General features: G+C 44.3%; 3 protein-coding genes across 3 annotated transcripts in view; all 3 read right to left on the reverse strand.

The window, feature by feature from the left end:
• Positions 1-1,240: 1,240 nt before the first annotated feature.
• LOC139388154 (adenosine receptor A2a-like) lies at positions 1,241-3,415 on the reverse strand. Its single transcript, XM_071134733.1, has 3 exons — positions 3,393-3,415; positions 2,766-3,149; positions 1,241-2,482 (listed from the first exon to the last, which is right to left on the reverse strand). The coding sequence occupies exons 1-3, from the start codon at positions 3,413-3,415 to the stop codon at positions 1,813-1,815; spliced, it is 1,077 nt and encodes a 358-aa protein (XP_070990834.1). The 3' UTR covers positions 1,241-1,812.
• Positions 3,416-3,672: 257 nt separating this feature from the next.
• Positions 3,673-17,349, reverse strand: LOC139388785 (adenosine receptor A2b-like). The gene is made up of 3 exons (XM_071135704.1): positions 17,094-17,349; positions 8,364-9,206; positions 3,673-5,372 (listed from the first exon to the last, which is right to left on the reverse strand). Exons 2-3 carry the CDS (start codon positions 8,693-8,695, stop codon positions 4,298-4,300), a joined length of 1,407 nt encoding a protein of 468 aa, XP_070991805.1. The 5' UTR covers positions 8,696-9,206; positions 17,094-17,349; the 3' UTR covers positions 3,673-4,297.
• A 4,896-nt stretch (positions 17,350-22,245) lies between these two features.
• The window catches only part of LOC139388611 (cytospin-A-like), a 34,961-nt gene continuing 31,693 nt past the window's right edge, over positions 22,246-25,513 (reverse strand). The window contains exon 16 of the mRNA XM_071135371.1: positions 22,246-23,857. The gene's annotated coding sequence lies outside the window, so the exon portion shown is untranslated. The remainder of the gene's footprint in view (positions 23,858-25,513) is intronic.

Raw genomic sequence — 25,513 nt, forward strand, 5'->3', positions numbered from 1 at the left:
AGCCAAGCCGCCACCTGAAACTTTTCTTTCTTTTCCCAAGATTGATTATGTCATTCAGAAGGCAAAAACATACCACAGTGATTAATTTGGGATTTTATGATGGTTACCGAAATCCCTGTAAGTTATTGAGCTCATTTTCATATTTCCTTTATCTCGTGTTTATCATAGTAACACAACACAAAGCCTTTTTAAGAGCCATTTGCTAATGTCCACCTTACATTTTCATTCACTGCATAATGTTATGATAGACGCTCAATAAATGCAATGCATATTTTTTTTAAACTAAGCTGGGAGCACTTATGGAGAGAACTCTTCCTCCACATCACACGATTGCGCTGGGGAGCAAACACTGCTTAATGTAGGTCTTTCACACAGTGGAGGAGCTTTTTAATGAGGAAAAGGAAGGTGTAATGGCACAATAAAATACATCAAATGCACCTTTATTTTATTTCCATTGCATTAGGCACAGTGACTGGCGTCAGCAAGTACTCAGTAAACACAGTCACACCAGTTGGTGAGCGTGTGTGTGTATGTGTGTGTGTGTGTGTGGGGGGGGGGGGGGGGGGGGGGGGGGGGGTTAAAGATGTGTCCACTTTTATTTGAACAGTGAGATAAAATCCTGTGTGTTTTGCCTTGTTGGCAATGCTTGTAGGGGATTCTGGCTCTGAAGTAAAATTATTACAATTATCTTGTTACTCAATAGATTTGTATCGGGTGACTGGTGCTTTTGACCAGGTTATCGATTTTACATATACACAGAGTATATTTGGCTGTAAGATAAGCAAGACTCATTGTTACAGAGGCTATATATGGAGGCTACATGGAACAATACATTTTCCCCTTGGGAGTAATGTAATTTGTTTTCACTTCAGTGGTGAGCGTGCAATCGTAGGATGCTGCGATTTACTGTCCAATCAGATGCAGTGTCATAGCTTTCTATAGAAACTACTAGATTTCTACAATCTTAGAAAAAAAGGTGCTATCTAGAACCTAAAAGAATTCTACCAGCTGTCCCCACAGGATAACCCTCTACATGGAACCCAAAAGAGTTCTACCTGGAACCAAAAAGAGTTCTATTGGGACAGGCGAAGAACCCTTTTGGAACCCTTTTCTAGCGTTATGTGACTTGCTGTATAATGCACTCTCCTCAAGGACTCACTTAAATAACCACACACAGTGACAACATGGCTTATTAAGGTCTTTTAATAACCTGACATGGAAACACACAAGGGACCAGCGTTTGAAAACATGACACAATTGGAGGAATACTGCACTTCATAAGAGAGAGAATACATTCCTGACGTCTCACACTGACATACAGTAGTTGCATTAACTCAGTAGTGGTTGGCCAGCAATACCAAATATTGAGTCATACAGTATTGGACAGTGTCCAGAGTCAACATGGTTTCGGTCATAATCTGTCAGCATATGACAGGTGCTCAGTAGATCAGACCATTCATTTATATCGTCATACATTTTCAATTCTGAAAGACTATTAGCCTACAGGAAAGAGCCTCAGAGGTAACGTGTACAAAACGTGTCCACCGACAACAGCTATGTGATAAGTAAACAAAATCTCAATGGCTAGGCGTGATTTAATGCCAGTTTGCTGTTGCCCTTTCAGGCTCAAGAAGTCTCCCCCTAAAGAAAGAAAAGCTATTTCTAGTCAGTGCAACCATTTCCAATATTTCTGTAGAATTTATTTTACAGGTGAAGGGAACATTCTTTTGTCCTGGTCCCTCACTTCTCCCCCTCCTAGTTGATGATGTAGGTTGGGGTATCAGTAACTTGTCCACCTTGGAGATAACTATGTCATGAGACCTCAGTGAGTTCTACTGAGTGGTTAGGGCTGGTTAGTGTGGGGGACAGAGGCCTGACGTGCACAAAGGATATGTTCCCACTGTCCTTCACCTCCATCAACACGGTTGTAGTCTCAACCCCACTTTGGTCCGCACAACCCATGATGCATTGCTGCTGCCTAGGAGACACCGGGGCATCGCCTTTGTTGTGTCCGTTTTCAATGGAGCTGATTGGTGCAGGGTCTGACTGTTGTGGTGACCATTGGCAGGAATCAGAGTAAGCTTCTTTCCCAGCTCTATGAGTCTCTATGGGGGTCCGAGTGGGGCTGGGTTTGGGGCTGGACTCCAGGGAATAACTGTTCCCCATGGTGCCACACGAGCTGTCCACCATGCTGATGCGAGTAGAGGCACGCGTGATACTGCTGCTGCTACCCAGCCCTCTGCCACCCCCTCCCCCAGCTCCATGCCCCTCCCAGTGCCCCAGGATGTGCTTGCGCAGGATCCTGCGGAAGGTGTGGCGGAACTCCCGGATGCGATATGCATAGATGAAGGGGTTGACCACGGAGTTGGCGTGGGACAGGATGATGGCGATGTTCATCACCCAGACGTGCGGGCGCCCACAGTCCTGGCAGAACAGGTTGAAGCAGTTGATGATGTGAAGGGGCAACCAGCAGAGGGCGAATCTGCCCTACGCTGGGGAGATGAACCCTAATTCAATAACCTCACTGTAATTCAATGTGTTTTGATACACAAATGCATTTTGTTGTGCGTCACTTAGATCACAGCCAAGATCTAACAGGTCTGAGGATCTGCCTTTGGTGTTCTGCAAATAAGACAGCGTATTAAACATGGATGATACCTGTTTATGTTTCATTGTTGGTTTCTAGAAAAAGACCAGGAACAGAGTGTCACCACCATCCTCAGCCCAGTCCCCCTCCCTCCAATCCCCTCCCCTGCTAAGATCACCTGAGGGGGCTCTTGATGGCGATGTAGCGGTCCACAGCGATGGCCAGCAGGCTGAAGATTGAGCTCTGGGTGAGCACCAGTACGAAGCAGGCGATGAACAGGCAGCCGTGGAAGTTGGCACAGAAGCCCGTGCTGATGGTGATGGCGAAGGGGATGGCCAGCAAGCCCACAGCGATATCTGCCACTGCCAGGGACACCACAAAGTAGTTGGTGATGCTCTGCAAGGTGCTGTTGAGGCACACGGCCCAGCAGACCAGCATGTTACCGGTGGGGGGGGGGGGGGGGGGGGGGGGGGGGTTAAAGATGTGTCCACTTTTATTTGAACAGTGAGATAAAATCCTGTGTGTTTTGCCTTGTTGGCAATGCTTGTAGGGGATTCTGGCTCTGAAGTAAAATTATTACAATTATCTTGTTACTCAATAGATTTGTATCGGGTGACTGGTGCTTTTGACCAGGTTATCGATTTTACATATACACAGAGTATATTTGGCTGTAAGATAAGCAAGACTCATTGTTACAGAGGCTATATATGGAGGCTACATGGAACAATACATTTTCCCCTTGGGAGTAATGTAATTTGTTTTCACTTCAGTGGTGAGCGTGCAATCGTAGGATGCTGCGATTTACTGTCCAATCAGATGCAGTGTCATAGCTTTCTATAGAAACTACTAGATTTCTACAATCTTAGAAAAAAAGGTGCTATCTAGAACCTAAAAGAATTCTACCAGCTGTCCCCACAGGATAACCCTCTACATGGAACCCAAAAGAGTTCTACCTGGAACCAAAAAGAGTTCTATTGGGACAGGCGAAGAACCCTTTTGGAACCCTTTTCTAGCGTTATGTGACTTGCTGTATAATGCACTCTCCTCAAGGACTCACTTAAATAACCACACACAGTGACAACATGGCTTATTAAGGTCTTTTAATAACCTGACATGGAAACACACAAGGGACCAGCGTTTGAAAACATGACACAATTGGAGGAATACTGCACTTCATAAGAGAGAGAATACATTCCTGACGTCTCACACTGACATACAGTAGTTGCATTAACTCAGTAGTGGTTGGCCAGCAATACCAAATATTGAGTCATACAGTATTGGACAGTGTCCAGAGTCAACATGGTTTCGGTCATAATCTGTCAGCATATGACAGGTGCTCAGTAGATCAGACCATTCATTTATATCGTCATACATTTTCAATTCTGAAAGACTATTAGCCTACAGGAAAGAGCCTCAGAGGTAACGTGTACAAAACGTGTCCACCGACAACAGCTATGTGATAAGTAAACAAAATCTCAATGGCTAGGCGTGATTTAATGCCAGTTTGCTGTTGCCCTTTCAGGCTCAAGAAGTCTCCCCCTAAAGAAAGAAAAGCTATTTCTAGTCAGTGCAACCATTTCCAATATTTCTGTAGAATTTATTTTACAGGTGAAGGGAACATGCTTTTAAACTGGTCCCTCACTTCTCCCCCTCCTAGTTGATGATGTAGGTTGGGGTATCAGTAACTTGTCCACCTTGGAGATAACTATGTCATGAGACCTCAGTGAGTTCTACTGAGTGGTTAGGGCTGGTTAGTGTGGGGGACAGAGGCCTGACGTGCACAAAGGATATGTTCCCACTGTCCTTCACCTCCATCAACACGGTTGTAGTCTCAACCCCACTTTGGTCCGCACAACCCATGATGCATTGCTGCTGCCTAGGAGACACCGGGGCATCGCCTTTGTTGTGTCCGTTTTCAATGGAGCTGATTGGTGCAGGGTCTGACTGTTGTGGTGACCATTGGCAGGAATCAGAGTAAGCTTCTTTCCCAGCTCTATGAGTCTCTATGGGGGTCCGAGTGGGGCTGGGTTTGGGGCTGGACTCCAGGGAATAACTGTTCCCCATGGTGCCACACGAGCTGTCCACCATGCTGATGCGAGTAGAGGCACGCGTGATACTGCTGCTGCTACCCAGCCCTCTGCCACCCCCTCCCCCAGCTCCATGCCCCTCCCAGTGCCCCAGGATGTGCTTGCGCAGGATCCTGCGGAAGGTGTGGCGGAACTCCCGGATGCGATATGCATAGATGAAGGGGTTGACCACGGAGTTGGCGTGGGACAGGATGATGGCGATGTTCATCACCCAGACGTGCGGGCGCCCACAGTCCTGGCAGAACAGGTTGAAGCAGTTGATGATGTGAAGGGGCAACCAGCAGAGGGCGAATAGCCCCACGATGATGGCCAGAGACTTGGCTGCGTGGACCTCCTTCTGCAGGGTGGAGCGGGACGATGTGGACGATGAGCATGCCCCAGGGGCGTGCATGTGAGCCAGCTTCAGGTCCATCAGTCTCAGCTGGCGCCGCGCCGCCATGAAGATGCGGGCGTAGATGACCAGCATGGCTAGCAGGGGCACCAGCACACAACCGAAGAAGTTGAAGTAGACCATGTATTCCAGGGTGACCACACCCTCGAACAGGCACTCTGTCATGCCTTCGGGGCACGAGCTGCTGTTGGTGCCGTTGACACACCTGTTCCAGCCCAGCATGGGCGTGAGGCCGATGCCCACAGAGAGAACCCAGCACACTGCGATGATGCCCTTTGCCCTCCCGGACGTCACAAGACTGTTATACCTAGAGGATCACGTGAAAACATGAGAGGAATTCAGATAGGCATTTTGTATTGTTACATGACACAGAAATGCTCCCAGGATGAGAGGGCTCCTCTATTCAGGTCCAGACACTCCCAGTAACACTCAATAAGAAAGCAAGTTCACTTTTCCTGGACCCAACCAATGAATTTTACTTCCTGTAATCAGAGAGCTTAGAGAACATATGGGACAGACTTCAGAGGGTAAAAAGCCTTTATCCCGAGAACATACTAGTATTTGCATATATAGCAGTAAGCTCTTGGAAACTGAGTCCATTGTTTGGGAGACTCGACCAGTCATGCCATACTAGGAGATGGAGCAGTGGATATCAGGTCACGTACTACATGTAGATTTAAGAAAGCATTTCCTACCTGTATTGTGATTTAGGGATCATTGCACAAAAGCCTATCTATAGTCTGATGTAAGTCTTCTTGGCGTTGCTTTGTTTCTGCATCAAACATTAGACAAATGGAAATCAGTGTCATGAACAATGTATCAGGCTATATTAGTTTTGCTGTCTGTATTCTTCCATTGGTAATGTAATGTACACCAGGGTGGAAGTCAGAAGGCAGCGCCACAGGCACATGACCCTGTTGTTTGTGGTTATGGGGGTGGGTTTGGGGGTCCAGTGGGGATTTAGTCCTCTTTGACTGAGACCTCTGTGGACCAGGGTGGCGGCAAGTTTATTAAGCCCCTTGGATCTATGGTCATTGGCACCAAAGCTCCGGCTCCAATGGAAGCTCAATCATATCCACACACACACACACACACACACACACACACACACACACACACACACCCTGGCTGGGCCCTTTTGCAATAAACACCTGCTTTAGGACTTTTCCATGAAAGCAATGCCTTCCCACTGGAGAATCAAAATTGCAATTGCGACTGTGACCAAACAGTGCCTTTGATTCCCCACACATTTGTAGTATGAAGCATTAATGCGTGTCTTAATATTTCACTCTAGTAAAGAAAAGGGATTTGCAAGCTGAACTATTTGGTTGTTGCCAAGTTGTTTGCCGGTTGAGTTGTTTGATTGTAGTCTGATGGAAACAGGGTTGGGTAGGTTACTTTATATGGGTTCTATTTTCGTCTCGTTAAGGCGGCGCTCGTGTCAAAAGTACGTTAGCTTGCAAATTCGTCATGTCAAAACTGGCGCACTGGCATTTTCCAGACCTAACGCCAGGTTCGGGAATTGATCTGTCTTATATCAGCTTAGATGGGCTGGTTGGAAATATTTGAGGTGTGTCCTTAAAAACATGATCCAAAGTTCGAATTTCAGGCAGCGATGGTAGGTACTTTTAAGACCAAACAAAAACTGTTTTTAGAGGTAACGCAGTTGGTTATGCCTTGAATATTGAGAGTGGAAACACAGCCTATCCATCCATGACGCACACTGTCCATATTCGCATGGAACAAGCGTAGACTAATGTGCCTTTGATGCATGTGTACGTTGTATTTAGTTAAAATACCCAATGTAATCACGAAGTAGTCAATACTGTCCATAAAGGGTTTGGCTCCTGAGACCGCTTGGAAATACATCTTGAATCACCAACGATTTATTAAAATATCAAGTTTGAGAGGAGTAAAACAGTGAGCTGACATTCCCTTTTTATCTATGCATTGTGGGCAGGCCCACATTATTTTAGCCATGCAGGTCCCGTTTTGGATGTGCGTTAAAAACCTCCATAGTCTGCGTTCTTTTAGTATTATATGCCCACAGGGGAAAATGATGGTGTACGGTAAGTGTGACATAGCCTATTTAAAACAAGTTGTTGTTTTGTTTTGTTTCAAATTTGATTAGAATGGCAGGAAATAACCCTTAACAAATGTTCAAAGTTACATATTTGACCCTTATGCAAGCTTGAGTGCCTTATTAACCAAACATTATATAGCGTCCTAATAAACTAGCTATCTCGATTTTTATTGCTGGAAATTTATTGCAGTTAATGTTGCTAATGACTGGTGTTGAGCAGATAGCATTATCTACCTGTCATCACACCCCGATGGAGAACTGGAAAACAGAAAAATAACAACGCTCTCTCACTCGCTAAAGCAAAGAGTGTCAGAAGCACACTTGACAGGCTCTTCCGACAGCGCAAATGGAGACAATTCAGGCTGAGGATTAAGTTTGGCAGATCCTAATCTGCTACACAGTCACAGACCAGTATAGAATAGAAGAGGCACATGGGACATTCCACATACAACACATTATAAAAGATCATTAGACATAACTAATAAAGACAACAAATAATTGTCATAATTATTAACTCATCTGACCCTACTGGACATCCACAAAAATATTGTTTATTTCAGTTATTGTTATGTATAAACAATCTCCAATTGCTACTAAAGGCAAGACTAATTAAAACACGTTCCTACATTCTTTGGGGAAACTGACTATTGATTGAAGAGGGATGACAATGCTCTGTGTCCACCCCGTCACACTGACAGAGAGGCTACGTGAGCTGATGCACGTTTCTGCTAAGGTGATCCGGGGCTGTTTAAGGTGAGAACACTGGCCTCTCTATCGATACGGTGCCTGGGCCTGCCCCCTCTCCGCTCTCCCTTGGTGTTGATTTACCAGGAGGATAACGATCAAAGCCTTCAGTCCTTTCAGTCCTTCCAACAGCACACGAACACTAACCCAATGAAGCCTGTGGAGACATTTACCTGTGTCTGCCCTGCGCTGGGGAGATGAACCCTAATCCAATAACCTCACTGTAATTCAATGTGTTTTGATACACAAATGCATTTTGTTGTGCGTCACTTAGATCACAGCCAAGATCTAACAGGTCTGAGGATCTGCCTTTGGTGTTCTGCAAATAAGACAGCGTATTAAACATGGATGATACCTGTTTATGTTTCATTGTTGATTTCTAGAAAAAGACCAGGAACAAAGTGTCACCACCATCCTCAGCCCAGTCCCCCTCCCTCCAATCCCCTCCCTCTCCTCCCCTGCTAAGATCACCTGAGGGGGCTCTTGATGGCGATGTAGCGGTCCACAGCGATGGCCAGCAGGCTGAAGATTGAGCTCTGGGTGAGCACCAGTACGAAGCAGGCGATGAACAGGCAGCCGTGGAAGTTGGCACAGAAGCCTGTGCTGATGGTGATGGCGAAGGGGATGGCCAGCAAGCCCACAGCGATATCTGCCACTGCCAGGGACACCACGAAGTAGTTGGTGATGCTCTGCAAGGTGCTGTTGAGGCACACGGCCCAGCAGACCAGCATGTTACCGGTCACGGCCAGAAAGGCTATGACCAGCTCCAGGGCGATGTAGACAAGGGAGGCATTGTTCAGCATGGTGGGGCTGGGGTCACGTTGAAGGTCACAGCCAGAGTCTGAGTCAGGTAGCAGGGAAGGGGCTTCTTCGTCTCTACACGCATCGCTACACGTGCAGACACTCCCCCTCCAACAGCAAGCCTCACACACACACACACGCACACGCACACACACACACACACACACACACACACACACACACACACACACAGGTGAGGTGCTATTGCAGTGCTGCCAGGGACTGTTCTTTCAGTGATTAGCAGGACCCACCACCACTAACCACTTCCTGTTTATACACCCGACACTCAGGAAATGGTGCCACTGCCAAACACAGAGCAAATGAAGAAGTGAGTTGAGATTCACTCTAATGTATTGTCACTCTACAGAAGGTTATTTGGTTCTCTTCTTCTTCCACTTCTTCTGTCCAATCGTGCTTTCTGTTGCTAACTTCAGCAACCTCCTCAGTGGCTGGACACTGGGAGTGGGCGGGGTGTTGCCGTGGCCAACCCACTTTCACATGAAGATCCGTGTCCTAAGGAGACAGAAAGAGAGAGAGGAGAGAGTGTGAGAGAGAGAGAGAACAATCTCATTACAAGTCCCTGTACAAACAGGTTAACTCACACACCCCAGGCCACAACAGCAATCTGTCTTCCAAAGCCAGCAGCTCTGTTTTCCAAAATACAGATTTGTATTTTAGAACAGCTTCCCTCCCCAAAAAGCTCACACATCATTAGACCCTGTCACACTTTATTTTCTATTCTCCAAGATTTATGCCCAAGAGCATATCTGTATGAATTATAGCGACACTAATTTCTATATCATTAACATGGCTGTGCTTGTTCTATTCAAGGTGTGGTCGTCTTCTCCAAAGTATTTACTATAGTCAGTCAGGTTATTCTAAATCTAAAGCAATTGTTGGCATTTGGTAGCCTGGCGGGTAGAAGTGTTGGGCCAGTAACGGAAAGGATTGAATCCCCAAGGTAAAAATCTGTCATTCTGCCCCTGAGCAAGGGGCACCTGCATTGCTTGCTGTTTGGGGTTTTAGGCTGGGTTTCTGTACAGCACTTTGAGATATCAGCTGATGTACGAAGGGCTATATAAATACATTTGATTTGATTTAACCCACTGTTCACTATGTCGATGAAGGCAGCCCACTGCACCTCTCTGATTCAGAGGGGTTGGGTTAAATGCAGAAGACACATTTCAGTTGAATGCGTTCAGTTGTACAACTGACTAGCTATCCCCCCTTTCCTTCCTGTTGCCAGTACAAACCCCTAAACAAGGAGAGATTTAAATGTGGGCTAGTCTATTGAGTTTAATGAGTTCCACAGGACAGTGCCAATTATTACTGTGTATCAGCCTTTATACAAACCTTTATACAAACCTTGATGATTGAGGATATTACCACTTGAATGTTCAGCATGATGACAGAACAGTAGACAGAGGGAAACTATGACGCGGTATGAGAGGAAGCATTTCTAATGTGAAAACACTGCTGTTCCCTTACTGATAATATGCAGGGGTCTATTCCTCTCTTCTGTTTATAGTAAGTAGCTCGTTGCTATCAGGCCCTCTTGGCTACCCTCTTGAATATCTTCTTGGCTATCAACCCTCTTGGGAACCCTCTTGGCTATAAAGTTTAGACAAAGATGAGACAGCTCGTTCCCCTGGAACCCATTGAACTCTGTGTTGGCAGCCATGTCTGAGAACGTGGCAGAGCGAACATTAAAAAAAGTGTGCCTTTAATCAGAGTGAATGCTCTTTAATCCTGGCCCAAAGGGTCAAAGGGGCCGTTTCTTACACCTCACCCCCTCCCTCACCCTGCAACCCCATGTGCCCCTCTGGAGTGATATAAGGACAGTGGAATCTAGGGAGAGGGGGGCAAAGGGTCGTAATAGGGGTGCTGGTCAGTGAAAGAATTCCTTGAGAGTAAGTTAGTGGGCAGACAGACAGGCAGATCACGGGAGCTGATAAATGGAAGATGACATTTCCACAACCTGATCTTTTAAACTACAATGACACATCATACCATGGGCTCTTCCTTCTGAAGTGTACTGAGTGCAATTCGTGGGGTTTGAAGGCAAAGTGTACAAAACATTAGGAACACCTTCTTAATATTGAGTTGCACCCCCTTTTGCCCTCAGAACAGCCTCAATTCGTCGGAGCAGGGCTCTACAAGGTGTTGAAACCATTCCAGAGGGATGCTGGCCCATGTTGACTCCAATGCTTCCCACAGTTGTGTCAAGTTGGCTGGATATAATTTGGGTCGAGGACCATTCTTGATACACACGGGAAACTGTTGAGCGTGGTTTAAACCCAGCAGTGTAGCACTGTTGCAATTCGTGACACAAACCGGTGTGCCTGGCACCTACCTCCATGCCCCGTTCAAAGGCACTTAAATATTTTGTCTTGCCCATTAACGCTGTGAATGGCACACACACACAATCCATGTCTCAACTGTCTCAAGGCTTATAAATATTTTTTAACCTGTCTCCTCCTCTTCATCTACACTGATTGAGGATCATAGATAAGGGATCATAGATTTCATTTGGATTCACCTGGTCAGAGCAGGTGTGCAAAATGTTTTGTCCATACATATTTAGGCAAAATGACAGACGAATATCTACATCCACTATATATACAAAAATATGTGGCCGCCACTTCAAATTAGTGGATTCGGCTAATTCAGCCACACCCATTACTAACAGGTGTATAAATCGAGCATACAGCCATGCAATCTCCATAGACAAACATTGACTGTAGAAACGCCTTACTGAAGAGCTCAGCGACCTTCAACGTGGCACCGTCATAGGATGCCACCTTTCCAACAAGTCAGTTTGTCAAATGTCTGCCCTGCTAGAGCTGCCCCGGTCAACTGTAAGAGCAGTTATTGTAAAGAAACGTCTAGGAGCAACAACGGTTCAGCTCCAAGGTAGTAGGCCACACAAGCTCACAGAACGGGATGCTGAGTGCTGAAGTGCATTGCGCATAAAAATCGTGGAGTTCCAAACTGCCTTTGGAAGCAATGTCAACACAAGAACTGTTCGTCGGGAGCTTCATGAAACAGGTTTCCATGGCCAAGCAGCCGCACACAAGCCTAAGATCACCATGCGCAATTGCAAAGCGTTGGCTGAAGTGGTGTAAAGACGCCATTGGACTCTGGAGCAGTGGAAACACGTTCTCTGGAGTGATGAATCACGCTTCACCATCTGGCAGTCTGACGGACGAATCTGGGTTTGGTGGATGCCAGGAGAACGCTACCTGCCCTAATGCATAGTGCCAACTGTAAAGTTTGGTGGAGGAGGAATAATGGTCTAGGGCTGTTTTTCATGGTTCGTGCTAGGCCCCTTAGTTCCAGTGAAGGGAAATCTTAACTCGACAGCATACAATTACATTCTAGACGATTCTGTGCTTCCAACTTTGTGGCAACAGTTTGGGGAAGGCTCTTTCTTGTTTCAGAATGACAATGCCCCTGTTCACAAACCGAGGTCCATACAGAAATAGTTTGTTGAGATCGGTGTGGAAGAATTTGACTGGCCTGCACAGAGCCTTGATCTCAACTCCATCGAACACCTTTGGGATGAATTGGAATGCCGACTGCGTGCCAGGCCTAATCGCCCAACATCCGTGCCCAACCTCACTAATGCCCTTGTGACTGAATGGAACCAAGTCCCCACAGCAATGTTCCAACATCTAGTGGAAAGCCTTCCCAGAAAAGTGGAGGCTGTTATTAATGCCCATGATTTTGGAATGAGATGTTCGACAAGCAGGTGTTCACATACTCTTGGTCCAGTAGTGTATTTAGGTGACATGATAATAGAGGCATACAGTACCAGTCAAAAGTTTGTACACACCTGTACACACCATTTTTCTTTATTTTTTTACAATTTTCTACATTGCAGAATAATAGTGAAGACACTAAAAACTATGAACTAACACATATGAATCATGTAGTAACCAAAAGTGTTAAGCAAATCATGCCTTGATGACAGCTTTTCAGACTCTTGGCATTCTCTCAACCAGCCTCATGAGATAGTCACCTGGAGGGCATTTCAATTAACAGGAATGCCTTGTTAAAATGTAATTTGTGGAATTTCTTTCCTTCTTAATGCATTTGAGCCAATCAGTTGTGTTGTGACAAGGTAGGGGTGGTATATAGAAGACAGGTAAAAGACCAAGTCCATATTATGGCAAGAACAGCTCAAATAAGCAAAGAGAAATGACAGTCCACCATTACTTTAAGACATGAATGTCAGTCAATCTGGAAAATGTCAAGAACTTTTAAAGTGTCTTCAAGTGCAGTCGCAAAAACCATCAAGCACTAGGATGAAACTTGCTCTCATGAGGACTGCGACAGGAATGGAAGACCCAGAGTTACCTCTGCTGCAGAGGATAAGTTCATGAGAGTTACCAGCCTCAGAAATTGCAGCACAAATAAAGCATTCACAGAGTTCAAGTAACAGACAAATCTCAAGTTCAACTGTTCAGAGGGGACTGCGTGAATCAGGCCTATTCGAATTGCTGCAAATAAACTACTACTAAAGGACACCAATAACTTTTAAAGTTACTTCTTTGCTCGCTTTCAGGACAATACAGTGCCACTGACACGGCCCGCTACCAAAACCTGCGGACTCACCTTCACTGCAGCCGACGTGAGTAAAACATTTAAACGTGTTAACCCTCGCAAGGCTGCAGGCCCAGACGGCATCCCCAGCCGCGTCCTCATATCAGCGCAGACCAGCTGGCTGGTGTGTTTCAAGAGGGCCACCATTGTTCCTGTTTCCAAGAAAGCTAAGGTAACTGAGCTAAACGACTACCGCCCCGTAGCACTCACTTCCGTCATCATGAAGTGCTTTGAGAGACTAGTCAAGGACCATATCACCTCCACCCTACCTGACACCCTAGACCCACTCCAATTTGCTTACCGCCCCAATAGGTCCACAGACGACGCAATCGCAACCACATTGCACACTTCACTAACCCATCTGGACAAGAGGAATACCTATGTGACAATGCTGTTCATCGACTACAGCTCAGCATTTAACACCATAGTACCCTCCAAACTCGTCATCAAGCTCGAGACCCTGGGTCTCGACCCCGCCCTGTGCAACTGGGTACTGGACTTCCTGACGGGCCGCCCCCAGGTGGTGAGGGTAGGTAACAACATCTCCACCCCGCTGATCCTCAACACTGGGGCCTCACAAGGGTGTGTTCTGAGCTCTCTCCTGTACTCCCTGTTCACCCACGACTGCGTGGCCATGCACGCCTCCAACTCAATCATGAAGTTTGCAGACGACACTACAGTGGTAGGCCTGATTACCAACAATGACGAGACGGCCTACAGGGAGGAGGTGAGGGCCCTCGGAGTATGGTGTCAGGAAAGTAACCTCACACTCAACGTCAACAAAACAAAGGAGATGATTGTGGACTTCAGAAAACAGCAGAGGGAGCACCCCCCTATCCACATCGACGGAACAGTAGTGGAGAGGGTAGAAAGTTAAGTTCCTCTGCGTACACATCACGGACAAACTGAATTGGTCCACCCACACAGACAGTGTGGTGAAGAAGGTGCAACAGCGCCTCTTCAACCTCAGGAGGCTGAAGAAATTTGTCTTGTCCACAAAAGCACTCACAAACTTTTACAGATGCACAATCGAGAGCATCCTGTCGGGCTGTATCACCGCCTGGTACGGAAAATGCTCCGCCCACAACCTCAAGGCTCTTCACAGGGTAGTGAGGTCTGCACAACGCATCACCGGGGGCAAACTACCTGCCCTCCAGGACACCTACACCCCCCGTTGTCACAGGAAGGCCATAAAGATCATCAAGGACAACAACCACCCGAGCCACTGCCTGTTCACCCCGCTATCATCCAGAAGGCGAGGTCAGTACAGGTGCATCAAAGCTGGGACCGAGAGACTGAAAAACAGCTTCTATCTCAAGGCCATCAGACTGTTAAACAGCCACCACTAACATTGAGTGGCTACTGCCATACATGTTAAAAATGTATCCCAAGCCACTTTAAACAATTCCACTTAATATAATGTTTACATACCCTACATTACACATCTCATATGTATATACTGTACTCTATACCATCTACTGCATCTTGCCTATGCCGTTCTGTACCATCACTCATTCATATATGTTATGTACATGTTATATATCCCTTTACACTTGTGTGTATAAGGTAGTAGTTGTGGAATTGTTAGGTTCGATTACTCGTTGGTTATTACTGCATTGTCGGAACTAGAAGCACAAGCATTTCGCTACACTCGCATTAACATCTGTTAACCATGTGTATGTGACAAATACAATTAGATTTGATTTGAAAAGAAGAACAGACTTGCTCTGGCCAAGAAACACGAACAATGGACATTACACCGGTGGAAATCTGTCCTTTGGTCTGATGAGTCCAACTTTTGAGTTTTTTGTTTCCAACCACTATGTATTTGTGGTGAGATGCAGAGTAGGTGAACGGATGATCTCTGCATGTGTGGTTCCCACCGTGAAGCATAGAGGAGGAGATGTGATGGTGTGGGGGTGCATATCTGGTGACACTGTCTGTGATTTATTTAGAATTCATGGCACACTTAACCAACATGACTACCACAGCGATATGCCCTCCCATCTGGTTTGTGTTTAGTGGGACTATAATTTGTTTTTTTAACAGGACAATGACCCAACACACATCCAGGCTGTTTAAGGGCTATTTGACCAAGAAGGAGAATGATGGAGTGCTGCATCAGATGACTTGGCCTTCACAATCACCCGACCTCAACCCAATTGAGATGGTTTGGGATGAGTTGGACCGCAGCCAACAAGTGCTCAGTATAAGTGGGAACTTCTTCAATGCTGTTGGAAAAGCATTCCAGGTGAAGCTGGTTGAGAAAGCTTTCATCAAGGTAAAGGGTGGCTACTTTGAAGAATCTCAAATATAAAATATATTTAGATTTGTTTAACACTTTTTTTGGTTACTTCATGATTCCAAACTTTTGACTGGTACGAAATGGGTGATAGACATCCACAAATTAATACATACCATACGAAATGTAACATATCATACTAAATGGAGTGTCTCAGATTTACATACAGATTAATATGAAATGCTCTGTGACCAGGTTGTCACTGGCCTTACCTACCCTCAGAGGCAGGAATAAGCTACATGCTTCACATGGATCATTAATGTGTTATATGATAAAGGTGGTGCAGGAATTTAAATGGGGATGCTTTTTTTCAGTTTGTTTGCTTGTACACTATGGCTGTCCCCATAGGAGATCCCTTTTTGTTTCCTGGTACAAGCCTTTTTGGTTCCAGGTAGGACCCTCTGTGTAAAGCATTTTTTTTAAAACCTGAAACCCAAAAGGGTTCTTCAAAGGGTTCTCCTTTGGGGACAGGCAAAGAACCCTTTTAGGTACTACATAGCACCTTTTTTCTAAGACTGCACATAGGTGTACTGTAATCTGAGTCAGTGTACAATGTATAGTGTGTAAATCGGCATTAATGTGCGTGTGTGTGTGTGTGTGTGGGGGGGGATGTGTGTGCGCGGGCCCTGAAGGACATGATAAGCTTTGCACATCCTTTGGAAGGACTGTATTGCAGACCTGTCAATCAAAGGACCAGTTGGAGAGGACCACCACAGAGAATGAAAACGAATTACAGGAATGTTGCTGTTGGCCATACCACTATGTGAATTGCTGATGTAAGGAGAATAAGGGCTTGACTACATCTTTGTCCTGAAATACAGACACAAACTACGCCCGGGGTGCCGGGGTAATTTACGGTTGGTGTAACAGTGATGGTAATTCATAGTTGGTGTAACAGTGAGAGGGTAATTGATGGTTGTTGTAACTGAGAGCTTGCCGTGGAATAGGTCTTTGAGGTTGTGAGCTAGAGTCGAGACTACATAGCCCAAAACAAACGACCAATCAGCATCTGCATTATAGCCAGGTAATGCAGATGATATTCATTCTCAGGATAAAGTTTTTCAATATGTTTACATAATCAACATATTTCTATATTGATAGATAGCAGGGTCGGGGTCAATTCCAATTTCAGCTCAGTCAATTCAGGAAGACTGCAAGAAGTAGGTTTGTTGATCATGTTAGTTACTATAGGTAGTAATTGAGTTATGAAGCTTATTGTAGCCTTATTTCCTTTCAGTTTCAATTTAGTTGACTAATTTAATGAGGAGGGAACAAGTAAATTAAACCACCAAAACTATTGCGTCTAACCTGAAATAAATGGACACAAAAAGAAACTCGAACATTTCACAATTTAGACAATTATATTTCACCTTAATTAAATTAAGAGCCACTTTGAGATTTGGGACATTTGAATCCTTTTCGACCAATAGTTATTCCGATTACCCTTTATGATTAACCATACAGTGAAAGTAAAACATTTAAATAATACTTGCCTTTTTGTCTTGTCAAGACACACACTGACGCAAATGCACAACATATGTTCAAGCCTTCTCTCCATAGGCTACAAGCGTATTCATAGTATTCACATAATCCATGCTTCTTCAAAATTTGAAAGTTTGTCTATAGGAAAATATGCCTGTAAATGATATAGATGTTCCGCCTGTTGGAGAGGTTTCGGTCTTGATGCACTCAGAAGCTAGAACAGGAAAACGCGGTTGCATGCTCTGATTAACGCGCCGTTCTGAAGACGTGCAATACATCACTTTCTTACAGGTCGTCAAGAGGAGGTGGGATTTAGGCATCTCAGCTATGTGTGTGTGACGTAACTATTGGTCTGTTATAATTGTACATTTACTTCAGAATAGCTGTACCTGGACCATGATGAGCAGATTACATTGATACATGTTGAAGTTGATCGTGGCTGAAAAGCATTGCGGTTGCGATAAACGTCAATCCCCAAAGTGACATCAGAGTCCACAGAAATTCTACGGATCTGTTGCTAAAATTAGACCATGGTAAAAGTCTATCCATTGTTACTGTACAACCATCATATGACCACTAATCTATCTAATAGTATAAACCTGGCATATGACCACTAATCTAGCCCTTTACTGTGGTAGGGGTAATCTATAACAGTTCTGGGGGTACCAGCTCACTGAGGTCTAGAGATCACTCAATGTATCTATTTTTTTTTATTAGTCATGCTTCGTAAACAACAGGTGTAGACTAACATTGAAATGTTTACTTATGGGCCTTTCCCAACAATGCAGAGAGATATTTGTTTTAAATAATAGAAAAATAATAATGCACAATTAGCAACGCCACGTTGGTTCCAGACTTGGTGCAACAGTACTGCTTGAGGTGTGGTAGCAGCTGGAGTCTTTGACAATTTCTAGGGCCTTCCTCTGACACCGCCTGGTATAGAGGTCCTGGATGGCAAGGAGCTTGGCCCCTGTGGTGTGCTGGGCAATACGCACTACCCTCTGCAGTGCCTTGCGGTCAGATGCCAAGACAAGCGCTGATGCAGCCGGTCAAGATCCTCTCAATGGTGCAGTTGAGTAACTTTTTGAGGATCTGAGGGCTCATGCTGAATCGTTTCCTGTAGTCCACGATCAGCTCCTTAGTCTTGCTGATGTTGAGGGAGAGGTTGTTGTCCTAGCACCACTGCCAAGTCTCTGACCTCCTCCGTGTAAGCTGTCTCATCGTTGTCGGTGATCAGGGCTACCACCGTCGTGTCATCTGCAAACTTAATGATGGTATTGGAGTCGTGCACGGCCACGCAGTGGGGGGTGAACAGGGAGTACAGGAAGGGACTAAGCACGTACCCCTGAAGGGCCCCTGTGTTGAGGGTCAGAGTGGCAGATGTGTTGTTGCGTGTAGTGTTGTAGTGTTGAACGCTGAGCTGAATGCAATGCTGTTTATTGAAAACAGCTCAGCGTTCAACACCATAGTGCCCTCCAAGCTCATCGCTAAACTAAGGACCCTGGGATTAAACACCTCCCTCTGCAACTGGATCCTGGATGGGCAGCCCCCAGGTGTTCATTGACTCATGTAGGTGTTCCTTTTGTCCAGGTGGGAAAGGGCAGTCATCTGTCGATCTGTTGGGGCGGTATGCAAACTGTGAATGGTCCTGGTGCACCAAAGGAAAATGTTAAGGGAAGCCAGTTTGGATTTGGCTTCTCTCCTATCACATCGCATCAAGAGAAATACGTAATTAACAGAAACAACTTCAATTCTTGCATCTCGTTGTTGAATGCAGATAGGGATTTGGACTTCTGGTTTTACTTAATTCTCTGTACTGGCCAATGGTTATAGCAGTGATTCTGATACAACCATAAATTCATACATTGTGCCCCTGGACTGAGGGAATGAAAGTTTAATATGTAGCGAGCTAACATTTCCCATGAAAGGAAGTTAAGCTAGTGAGCAAGCATTTTAGCCAGGTAGCCTAGGGCAACAAAAAATACAAGTGTGTACTGTATGACAGAGTCATAGACCGTTTCATCAACGTGAAAGAGAGGAGGATGGCATTCTCTATAAGTAGGGTGAGTCAACATGTTTTTTCTACTTGCATGAACATATGCACACACTCACACAGCACACACGCACACACACACACACACACACAAATCAGAATCTTGGACAGCCACATCATATTTATTTTACGTTGATTGAACTAAATCATTTTTGGAATCTTTTAGTTGTCACTGTTTTAGACTTAGCAGAGGTGATTTGATGATGTTGAAATGTGGAAGTTTAAATGGTGCTGGAATAGTGGAGGCAGCTCCTGTTTTCTTTGCAACTTGCGGTAACTCTTTGTGGTTCTAAATCTATAGTTGTTTAGTAGTCTGAAATTATGGAAACTTTAATTTGCTTGATCATACTGTAGGTCATGTAACTGTTTGTTACATGCAATATGCTTTGTGCACTTCACCGGACAGAGGTTGCTTTCCGGTTTTGTGATGAAACAAAGGTGAGGTTGAATTTATTCTGCCACTGTGCCTATTGTCTCGGTCTTAGGCGTAGGGTAGCCTGGGGCGGCAGGTAGCTTAGTGGTTAGAGTGTTGGGCTAATAACCAAACAGTTTCAAGTTCAAATCCCTGAGCTGACAAGGTACAAATCAGTCATTCTGCCCCTGAATAAGGCAGTTAACCCGTTGTCATTGAAAATAAGAATTTGTTCTTAACTGACTTGCCTAGTTAAATAAAGGTCAAATAAAAATATTTCACAGTTTCAAGGCATATAAACAAAAATGTTATAGAGCAAACAATGCAATTATCACAACACATAGGTTGTATAAAAAAATTTAAAAAATTCTGGCTTGGCCAGTGATTTTACCCACGCATTGAAGGTATTTAGCTTGTCTGGTTGGCTCGTGTCATTGGACAGCTCGTGGCTGGGTTTCCCTTTGTAATCCGTGATAGTTTGCAAGCCCTGCCACATCCGACGAGCATTAGAGCCAGTGTAGTGGGATTCAATCTTGGTCCTGCATTGATGCTTTGCCTGTTTGATGGCTCGTTGGAGGGCGTAGCGGGATTTCTTATAAGCTTCCGGGTTAGTGTCCCGCTCCTTGAAAGCGGTAGCTCTAGCCTTTAGCTCAGTGCGGATGTTGCCTGTAATCCATGGCTTCTGGTTGGGATATGTACCTTAGGAGACCTGTGTCTCACATTGGCCCAATGAGGATTTAAAAGGAGAAGTCACAAAATTTAGTCTACGGAAAGGACCTGCTTTGATTTGGCTATAATTCGGCTATGGAATTTAAATAAACAGACAATAAAAGAGGTGTCAAATTGTGCACCATTGTGACCGCAATCTTGTTACAAGAGTGTTGACAAAAACTTTCAGGCAGCAACACATTCACAAACCATTTCCTCATTCACAAACCATTTCCTCTTGCTAGCCAGAGGAGAGAAGCTCAGGGTCTAGCCCACACAAATAACCCATGTTGAGGGATGTTGGTGGAGAGGATGACACCTTCCTTTTATCAGCAGGACCACTTAGTTTCCATCTACTGTCTGTGGTGCCTTTGGAGTCATATCTAGAGTTCTATTCTGCTGTGGAGCAAAGCAAAGTGGCCAAGAATTCAATTATAGCTCACATTTTGTAAGAAAGTCGGTAGAATAAATAAATAAAAATAAGCCTGTAAGCCATGTAACTTTCAGTGTGTTAGTTTTGTAGAAATGGGGAAATAAAATAGCTTGCTGATGAGGTATGGCACTACAGACTGGTAAAAATAAAATAAAAAAGAACTGCAGTAATAATTGTATTGCTTATAGATATTAGCTTGCAAACACATACAAGTGGATAAAAAACATAATACATACATTTTTCGTTAAATCTACTTCTCAACCTCATTCATCAAATTTAACAAAGCTTTTTGTAATTTCATAATAAGTTAAACGGTCTTGTAGTGTTAACGTTACATTGAGGACTTCAAAGACCTGTTCAATCAACCCAGTTTGTACTTCAGAATGCTATTAATTGAATGGTCCTCTGATACATACTGTAAGTAGTTGGAGTTTTTACTGGTACATGCCAACAAAAATACATCGTGCCCATAGGCTCAAACCATATACTTAGACGTCACATTATTGTATCTGCCCGCCCTATTGTGGCGTCTGTGACCTGCAGTTATGGAACGTTTCCAAACTTGTATAATTAATTGGCTGAGCCATCCTGGTGACCTGGATGGAATTGTGTGATCCTTCCTTAAACTATAGGAAGTCCCACCCAGTTGACAAATAAAAAATGGTAAAAACTCGTCAATGGCGCTGCCCGTGATTAAACGGCTTTTAGGTACTAGCCCTCTATCTATCTCTATGGTTCAAACATCAACGAGCCCAGGTCTCTTGAATCATTGACTGAAGAGAGTTGCGCTATAAAAGGAGAGGGGGGAGGAAATAAGACGACATTGGCATCCTGTCGACTGTTAGCTATGACGGACTGATAAATTCAACAACTCTTTACTTTATAAAGTGTTCCCCACACAGTACATAACATGCTCTGGCTATGCTCACCCTACTTTTAATCTAATTTATATTTCAGCGAGACATCAGTGACCTTTGTCATGTAGCCGACTGCTCTTGCTAGCCAGTCCATTTATTCAGATAACACATTAAAATGAGCAAACCAGGAACTGTAGAACCCAGAAACCAACCCAACCACAACATGACCACAGTGTTCGTGTGAGGCATCAGATGTCATAAGACAAGGTTTTCATTGATCAAGGTTTATTCGATAAAAACAATGTCGCAAGAACAAAAAAATAGCAACGGCAGCTATAGGAGAAACGTTCTAAAAATCGACACATTTTGTATCCGTTTGGCATAGGTGGATTTGTATTTTGTCAAACGTTCTTAATCGCGAACAGTTATGGAAACAGTGTTTAAAAAATAAATAAAATGATTGCCGAATAAATTTGAAGGTACGCGGGGCACGTGATGTCATCACGTTATTATAAAGCTCCACTCCACATCTAATTCTAAATACCTACTGCTTGCTAAAACTATTTTTTACATCTAAAACATTTATATCTAACTGTTTCTTTGCAGAACAAGGATGGTCTTAATCGCCTTGCTTTTCTGGTTGGCTGAATGCAAGTTTCACTATCCAATTATTTCAGATCTAGGATACAGGAGCGCAAGTTTCACCGTGGAAAATGTGGACACATACAGTGGGGCAAAAAAGTTTTTAGTCAGCCACCAATTGTGCAAGTTAAAAAGATGAGAGAGGCCTGTAATTTTCATCATAGGTACACTTTAACTATGACAGACAAAATGAGAAAAAAAATCCAGAAAATCACATTGTAGGATTTTTTATGAATTTATTAGCAAATTATGGTGGAAAATAAGTATTTGGTCAATAACAAAAGTGTATCTCAATACTTTGTTATATACCCTTTGTTGGCAATGACAGGGGTCAAATGTTTTCTGTAAGTCTTCACAAGGTTCACACACTGTTGCTGGTATTTTGGCCCATTCCTCCATGCAGATCTCCTCTAGAGCAGTGATGTTTTGGGGCTGTTGCTGGGCAACACGGACTTTCAACTCCCTCCAAAGTTTTTCTATGGGGTTGAGATCTGGAGACTGGCTAGGCCACTCCAGGACCTTGAAATGCTTCTTACGAAGCCACTCCTTCGTTGCCCGGGCGGTGTGTTTGGGATCATTGTCATGCTGAAAGACCCAGCCACGTTTCATCTTGAATGCCCTTGCTGATGGAAGGAGGTTTTTTCTTTCCTTTACACGGATCAGTCATCCTGGTCCCTTTGCAGAAAAACAGCCCCAAAGCATGATGTTTCCACCCCCATGCTTCACAGTAGGTATGGTGTTCTTTGGATGCAACTCAGCATTCTTTGTCCTCCAAACATGAGTTGAGTTTTTACCAAAAAGTTATATTTTGGTTTCATCTGACTATATGACATTCTCTTAACCTTCTTCTGGATCATCCAAATGCTCTCTAGCAAACTTCAGACGGGCCTGGACATGTGCTGGCTTAAGCAGGGGGACACGTCTGGCACTGCATGATTTGAGTCCCTGGTGGCGTAGTGTGTTACTGATGGTAGGCTTTGTTACTTTGGTCCCAGCTCTCTGCAGGTCATTCACTAGGTCCCCCCGTGTGGTTCTGGGATTTTTGCTCACTGTTCTAGTGATCATTTTGACCCCACGGGGTGAGATCTTGCATGGAGCCCCAGATCGAGGGAGATTATCAGTGGTCTTGTATGTCTTCCATTTCCTAATAATTGCTCCCACAGTTGATTTCTTCAAAACAAGCTGCTTACCTATTGCAGATTATTCCCAACCAGGTGCAGGTCTACAATTTTGTTTCTGGTGTCCTTTGACAGCTCTTTGGTCTTGGCCATAGTGGAGTTTGGAGTGTGACTGTTTGAGGTTGTGGACAGGTGTCTTTTATACTGATAACAAGTTCAAACAGGTGCCATTAATACAGGTAACGAGTGGAGGACAGAGTAGCCCCTCGAAGAAGAAGATACAGGTCTGTGAGAGCCAGACATCTTGCTTGTTTGTAGGTGACCAAATACTTATTTTCCACCATAATTTGCAAATAAATTCATAAAAAATCCTACAATGTGATTTTCTGGATTTTTTTCTTATTTTGTCTGTCATAGTTGAAGTGTACCTATGATGAAAATTACAGGCCTCTCCATCTTTTTAAGTGGGAGAACTTGCACAATTGGTGGCTGACTAAATACCTTTTTTGCCCCACTGTATATACACACTACCAGTCAAAGGTTTGGACACACCTACTCATTCAAGGGTTTTTCTTTATTTGTACTATTTTATACATTGTAGAATGATAGTTGATGTCTTCACTATGAAATAACACATATGGAATCATGTAGTAACAAACAAAAATGTTAAACAAATCAAAACACATTTTATATTTGAGATTCTTTAAAGTTGCCACACTTTACCTTAATGACAGCTTTTCAGACCCTTGGCATTCTCTCAACCAGCTTCATGAGCTAGTCAGCTGGAATGCAATTAAATTAACAGGTGTACCTTTGAAGCATGGAGGAGGAGGTGTGATGGTGCTTTGCTGGTGACCCTGTCGTGATTATTTTAGATTCAAGCAAAAACTTACTGTTCTGCCTGCGGCTATGGAACCCTGACCTTTTCACCGGACGTGCTAACTGTCCCAGACCTGCTGTTTTCAACTCTCTAGAGACAGCAGGAGCGGTAGAGATAGGAGTAAGTGTCAGTTAGCTTTTCATAGCCTGAGGTGCTGACTTGTTGCACCCTCGACAACTACTGTGATTGTTATTATTTGACCATGCTGGTCATTTATGAACATTTGAACATCTTGGCCATGTTCTGTTAGAATCTCCACCCGCCACAGCAAGAAGAGGACTTGCCACCCCTTATAGCCTGGTTCCTCTATGTTTTGGTCTTTCTAAGGAGTTTTTCCCTAGCCACCGTGCTTCTACACCTGCATTGCTTGCTGTTTGGGGTTTTAGAATGGGTTTCTGTACAGCACTTTGATATATCAACTGATGTAAGAAAAGCTACATAAATAGATTTGATTTGATTAACCAGCATAGCTATCACAACGTTCTGCAGCGATACGCCTTCCCATCTGGTTTGCGCTTAGTGGGACTAGAATTCATTTTTCAACAGGACAATGACCCAACACACCTCCAGGCTGTGTAAGGGCTATTTTGACCACTATTATTCTACAATGTAGAAAATAGTACAAATAAATAAAAAACCTTGAATGAGTAGGTGTGTCCAAACGTTTGACTGGTAACTAATATATATAAATATATTATCCTTGAATCCTTGCAATGACCAGTACCTATTCAATGAGTGTAGCTAATCTTAGCAGAGGCATGTCAGGCAACCTTATCAGACGCCTTTATGAGCAACAACAGAATGTTGTGAATTATTCACATGGAATCTTAGGATAAGGAGACTATTGGAATGTACCAAAAACACCACTCATAAGTTCTCACACTCACACACTTGAAGTCAGAAGTTCACATTCCAAACTAAGTGTGTCATTAAAACTCATTTTTCAACCACTCCAAAAAATGTCTTGTTAACAAACTATCGTTTTGGCAAGTCGGTTAGGACATCTACTTTATGTAAGACACAAGTAATTTTTCTAACAATTATTTAGACAGATTTCACTTATAATTCACTGTATCACAATTCCAATGGGTCAGAAGTTTACATACACAAAGGCCTCTCGGGTGGCGCAGTGGTTAAGGGCGCTGTACTGCAGCGCCAGCTGTGCCATCAGAGTCCCTGGGTTCGCGCCCAGGCTCTGTCGTAACCGGCCGCGACCGGGAGGTCCGTGGGGCGACGCACAATTGGCCTAGCGTCGTCCGGGTTAGGGAGGGATTGGTCGGTTGGTCGGTCCTTGTCTCATCGCGCACCAGCGACTCCTGTGGCGAGCC

Source organism: Oncorhynchus clarkii, chromosome 29 (assembly GCF_045791955.1).
Source record: "Oncorhynchus clarkii lewisi isolate Uvic-CL-2024 chromosome 29, UVic_Ocla_1.0, whole genome shotgun sequence".
NCBI classification, from domain to species: Eukaryota; Metazoa; Chordata; class Actinopteri; order Salmoniformes; family Salmonidae; genus Oncorhynchus; species Oncorhynchus clarkii.

Bases quoted from the DNA above. Each gene is read 5' to 3' on its own strand.
- LOC139388785 (XM_071135704.1), bottom strand. From the start codon at position 8,695: ATGCTGAACAATGCCTCCCTTGTCTACATCGCCCTGGAGCTGGTCATA. The intron at 5,373-8,363 runs GTGATCTTAGCA...GTGATCCTCTAG, and splicing joins GCCATCAAGAGCCCCCTCAG to GTATAACAGTCTTGTGACGT.
- LOC139388154 (XM_071134733.1), bottom strand. From the start codon at position 3,415: ATGACACTGCATCTGATTGGACA. The intron at 3,150-3,392 runs GTAAATCGCAGC...ATTTTACTTCAG, and splicing joins ACACTGCATCTGATTGGACA to AGCCAGAATCCCCTACAAGC. The intron at 2,483-2,765 runs GTGATCTTAGCA...AGCGTAGGGCAG, and splicing joins GCCATCAAGAGCCCCCTCAG to ATTCGCCCTCTGCTGGTTGC.